Raw genomic sequence first — 5,634 nt, 5'->3', positions numbered from 1 at the left:
AATGAAACACAATATTAGTATTAAACTAAAAGAAGTTTATTGATAAAATGGCTGTAAAAAGATTTTTAAAAAAATTAAAAACATGATATGTACATAATTTAGTTTTTCCTCTTGTTTTCCATTTTGTTGATGAGATTCATGTTGCCCTTCATGAAAATTAATATACTAAAATTTTCATCAGACATGGACGATCATAGAACTGTTTTACAAAGTATTCAGAGATTTTATTCAGAATGCTATGTTATTTTTTTTTTTTTATATATATATATATTTAATGGATTGGTCTGAAAGAGGAGATTGTAATTATTCACTTCACAGACCTTCCATGACTGGTGAGGTCCATATGCTTGATGCTCTTCTTGATGTGCTGAAATTTTTTACTCTTTTCAGTCAAGACTGATGTGAACCAGACCTTTTAATGGCTTGCCTTCTAATACCTGATAAATGAATGCTATTGGGAGCAGGGTGTGGGCTAGTATGTTTGTATGTGTAGAAGCATCACTGTCTCAGCTGTGAGAGCAGTATTCCATTGTGGCTCTTACTTGTGAACATGCCAGAAGAGAAATGCTGATGCTTGGTGTTTTCACCAACATTGACATTCTTGTGTTCTAGTGGCATGTTGTTCATGTTTTGCAGAGGAGAAGGTAAACTGTTGTTTTCTTGATATGTATATTGATGTATGAGCAGTGTTTAATTGGCTTCATTCTAATCTTAAACTATAATAGTTCCATTAAAGGTTATGGCTGCTGAGCAAGTTGTTGCTCCTGATGATTTGGAGTCTGAAGAAGATGAGGTATGTGTCAAGACTGTCACAAGTAGCATCTTGTGTGTTTTTACATTTGAATATCTATCAGAGTTATCACACACACACACACCATCATTATTATCTTCTTCTTCTTCTTCTTCTTCTTCTTCTTCGTCTTCTTCTTCTTCTTCTTCTTCTTCTTCTTCTTCTTCTTCTTCTTCTTCTTCTTCTTCTTCTTCTTTTTCTTCTGTGTGTGTGTGTGCATATATGTGTGTCTGCCTGTTTGTCTGACAGTCTGTCTATGTATGTATGTATGCATACAGATGCATGGATAATTTCCAGAAATCCCTTACTTGGCAGTGCCACTAGGAGGGCATTACCAGTTCAAGATAAGCTCTACAGGCATGAAAGTGCCATTAGTCAAGCCTACCTGAGATACATACAGAGCAACAAAACTGTTCAACATGCATTTGTCCAGTGCTTGAGCATTGCTGACATGTGGAGTTATGTTAAACACCTGTCACGTGTAAGATGGCTTTGGCTATCACTTGAATCCATTGTGAAGATTGTCCTGTCACCTTCCTTTGGTGAGGAAGGACAGGCAGTGTTTATCTGTCTGGTGGCTGTAGCAAGAGAGATAATATGGTGAACCCAATTGAAAGGGCTGATGTCAAACACTTTCCACTTTGGCCCAGTGCCCATCAACTTTTTCAAGTTTCCTTTGAAAAGCAAAGTGAGGATAGAGAAGGAAGTGATTACATTGACTTCAGTGTTCAATTGGTACTTATTTTATTGACCCAAAAAGCAGGAAATGCAAAGTCAACCTTGGCAGAATTCGAACTCAGAAGAATGTAAAGACAGATAAAATGCTGCTAAGCATTTTGTCCAGGGTGCTAATGATCCTGCCAGCTCTCTGCCTTAATAACAGAAAAAATAATAATAATAAAAAAATAGTATAAGATTAGTGGATATAAAAATATATTATGCAGCTTCATTCTGATTTAAAAAAATTTTATATCAAAGTCTACAAATTGCCCCCCTTCTTTTCACTTTAATTAAAGACAAAAAAAATGATATTTTAATTTAGAATATTATTTTATATTAGTTTTCAAAGTTAACCATTGGGTCGTAGGTTGAAGAAATTGTTATTTTGCTTTATATTTATTTGTATTTATTTATATGGCTTAAGTCAAGGACAAGAAATATCATGTGTAAGTTTTTGTAGGGATCTTTGAGACTGGTGGAAGATGTGACCTCCTTAGATTGAATAATGTATTATTCTAAGTCACTATAGAGCAGAAAAAAAATCACTGTGTCTAACAATTTTACATTTAGATTATAATTATTATTTGGCTTTCAGCTCTTAAATAGTACAGGATGGCCAGCTATCACTCATGAACGAATATGACTTGGCAACATATACCATGCTTTCATTAATTGTTTTAGGTGCTTATATAGCTGCAAACAGATACAGACAGCCTCTTGCTCCCTCACCCTTGACCCAACAAAACATACAAGATGTAATAGCTGAAGGATGAATGGGCTGGTATTCATTACAAGTGAGAAGCAACTTGAAATGAAGACACTAGCTTGAATACACTATGTGTTTCCTGGTTCAGGAATTGAAACCACAGTCTGACCCAAACACTCTAATCACTGGGACCTGCACCTTCCATTCCTAATTTTTTTGTTTTTATTAATTACAATTTTTTGTTAATTGGAAAGTAATTTATATTTTCAGGACTCATTTTTTCAAGATATTGAACAATTACAGAATCACGGAATTGTGAGTATATACTTAATAGTGGTCTTGTGTTTTTAAATTTTAAATGAAATGAATTTTTGACATTAAATAACAAAGACAATGAAAATATTAAAGAGGAATCTGAATTATCTTATTTTAATAAACTTTTTACATACACCTCGAATTTCAGTAGTGATATTGATATGCTTTACTATATAGCAACCTAGAGAAGGATTGATTGGATTTCGTTCAAAAGGATGGCAGGTAAAAACAATTGTGATGGTATTTGAATTCTGAATAATGAGATTTCAAACTAGATGCATTAAAGCATGCCATTGGTGGACTATTTCCACTAACATTCAGTTCTGAATATTGATATCTTACAGAAACAAATGTTTGTTTTTGGTGATAGGGAAAATAGAGTAATGTGTTGTCCATATCTTTCCTAATATCAATGTAAATGAAATGATTTGACATCAATTACAGATCAAAATTATGTCACAAATTTGGATTTAGAAGTGACATTTGTATTGTATGGTACTCACCTTCTTGCAGTAAATATTGATTTCTAATGTAGATACATAGCCATAAAGAGAGGAGAATGGTTGATTACATATTACACCAGTTGTCTGATCCTATTTTACCAACTTTGAAAAAATGGAAGGGTATATCAACTTTGGCTAGATTTGAACTCAAAAAGTAATAGGATGTAACTTAATAATGAGACAAAGCATTTTATTCATTGTCCTAGTAATTGAGCCAAACTTTGAATTTTATGTATATAGATAATATGATATAATGTTATTTATTAAATATGGTAATATTGAAATCTACTGCTAATATTCCTCTCCATATTTTAGCAGTTCTATTAACAACAGAATCTTTTGTTAATTTTGTATTAATTTGAAGTGTACCCTTGCAACTTTTATAGAATGCAGCTGATATTAAGAAGTTAAAACAATCAGGAATATGCACCATCAGGGTAAGCAGAAAACTCAATAATTAGCTTATTCTTAATGAATTCATTAACATGCAAAATTAGCCCATACAAATGTACTCACAAAGCAACGAGGGAATTGTTCAACCTGCTAGAAATAGTAGTCATATCTCCATCAGATCATACTGTACTATCCTGAAATAAGGAGCAACACATTGGTTAACATAGTCATATGCCTAAGAAATGAAATACTCACAACTTGAATGTTTTTGGTAACAGGTCTGCTGATTTATGGTTGGTATGGGTAATACAACAACAATTTTATTGCAGGAAGAGAAGAAAGAAGAAGAGGTTGCTTGAATGTCTACAAGGTGATATCTGCAAGAAAAACATGAATGGAGAATGAATTTGTCAGGATTGATATCTGGAAAGAAAGGATTGGTATTAATGGTTAGCGAGAGCAATGATTGACAGGATAGACAGTGGCAGTTGTGAGTGGAGCAGAGACAGTTGTGTTAGATGGATCTGGATGAAAGTAATGTTCAACCAGCTAATTCCTAGGGATAGGAATAGGAATAGGGGCCTTTGCAATAGCAATGAAAAGAGACAAGCTTCTGTGGACCAGAATGCAGTATGTATGTATATATCAAGATACTTGATAATCATCTCCTGACAATGGTCTTCTTTGGAGAGCTATCAACCAGTGTTCACCTGTATGAGGGACCCAAGAAGAGGTTCAGCAACCATCCTAAGCTTGTCTTCATCTCCTGCAACATTCAACAAGCACAACTTGAACACTTTGCTGAGAACTGGCAAACCTGGTGTTCCCTCTATGGCAAAGGAGCTACACACTTTGAACTAATCTGATGTTAGAAACTTGAGGATAAGAGATGTCAACGTCATCTCAGACTCACCAATAACATAATGGGCAACTTCCTTTGTCATCTGTGTTCAATGACATGCCATTCCAGGATCAGACTGTTTTCACGTCTATCAACTCATAAAATGTAAGATAAGACTCCTAGAGGACAACGTCATTGTCAACATTGATGGACAGCTGTAATATATATATATATATATATATGTTTATTTTTAGAATGACACCGTAAGATAAGTGTGAGATGCTGGATCTGGCTTGTTTGAATATAAAATAGGGAGAATATTTTGGATGGATATGGCCAGTTTAAATGCTAAAAGGTTGAAGCTTAGCAATTTACATACATCTATCTATACACACACATGCCTGAAGAAATCTATGTGCATTATTAACCTCTAACTTATTATGTTCTTCGTTTGATTCTTTGGTTGTCTCTCAATTTTTTCCTTTCTATTTATCTTGATTTCAATCCTTCTATTGGAATTTATGCCGTGTATGAATGCTAAACATTTGATAATATATCATTTTAAATATTGTTTAGGGTATACATATGACAACCAGAAAGAAGATGTGTGCAATAAAAGGTATATCTGAGGCGAAAATGGAGAAAATCAAAGAAGCTTCTCTGAAAATTTGTGTAAGTAATTCATACATGAGTTAGAAAATATTAAATTTTGTCACACATTCTTTCTTCATGTTTCTCTTTGAATTATGCCATCTTGAGTTTGTTTAATCCTTTTAATGTCAAGCTGCCTGAGAATGCTCATATTAAAGTGTCCATATTTAAACTTTAAAAAAGATATCAGTCAAAAACTCATTACACAAATGATATAACATTTCAGTTGGTTAACAGCTGTATGATTTAAAGCAATATACAAAGTTATAGATTTATCAATATTCCCCTTGGTGTGTGTGTGTGTGTGCGCGTGTGTGTGTGTGCGTGTGTGCGTGTGTGTGTGTGTGTGCGCGCGTGCATGTGCGCGCATGTGTGTGCGTGCATGCACATGTAATTTTGTAATTTTAAAGAAACCAAAATAAAAATTGGATGTTACACCTCCTCACCAAAAAATATTGTGCAAAACAAAATAGAGGATGATGCACTAGTATTGTTCAAACAAGTGGCTGTGTGGTAAGTAGCTTGCTTACCGACCACATGATTCTGAGTTCAGTTCCACTGCATGGCACCATTCGGTAAGTGTCTTCTGCTATAGTCTCAGGTCGACCAAAGTCTTGTGAGTGGATGAAGTCTGTTGTATATATATGTATATATACATGTATATATATATATATATATATATATACATGTATATATATATATATATATATATATA

General features: G+C 33.8%; 1 protein-coding gene across 4 annotated transcripts in view; it reads left to right on the top strand.

The window, feature by feature from the left end:
- Positions 1-5,634, top strand: part of LOC106882138 (meiotic recombination protein DMC1/LIM15 homolog) — a 26,135-nt gene that overhangs the window by 3,912 nt on the left and 16,589 nt on the right. For 3 of the 4 annotated variants that reach the window (XR_001410954.2, XM_014932709.2, XM_014932710.2), the window contains exons 2-5: positions 726-793; positions 2,487-2,531; positions 3,421-3,471; positions 4,845-4,940. Coding sequence is in view for 3 of the 4 variants with exons in the window: in XM_014932709.2 (XP_014788195.1) it covers positions 740-793; positions 2,487-2,531; positions 3,421-3,471; positions 4,845-4,940 (246 nt within the window). In the remaining variant the exon portion in view is untranslated. The remainder of the gene's footprint in view (positions 1-725; positions 794-2,486; positions 2,532-3,420; positions 3,472-4,844; positions 4,941-5,634) is intronic. The other variant, XM_014932711.2, reaches the window with a different exon arrangement.

This window comes from Octopus bimaculoides, chromosome 5 (genome assembly GCF_001194135.2).
Source record: "Octopus bimaculoides isolate UCB-OBI-ISO-001 chromosome 5, ASM119413v2, whole genome shotgun sequence".
Classification (NCBI taxonomy): domain Eukaryota; kingdom Metazoa; phylum Mollusca; class Cephalopoda; order Octopoda; family Octopodidae; genus Octopus; species Octopus bimaculoides.
This window is presented reverse-complemented; position numbering and strand designations above follow the sequence as displayed.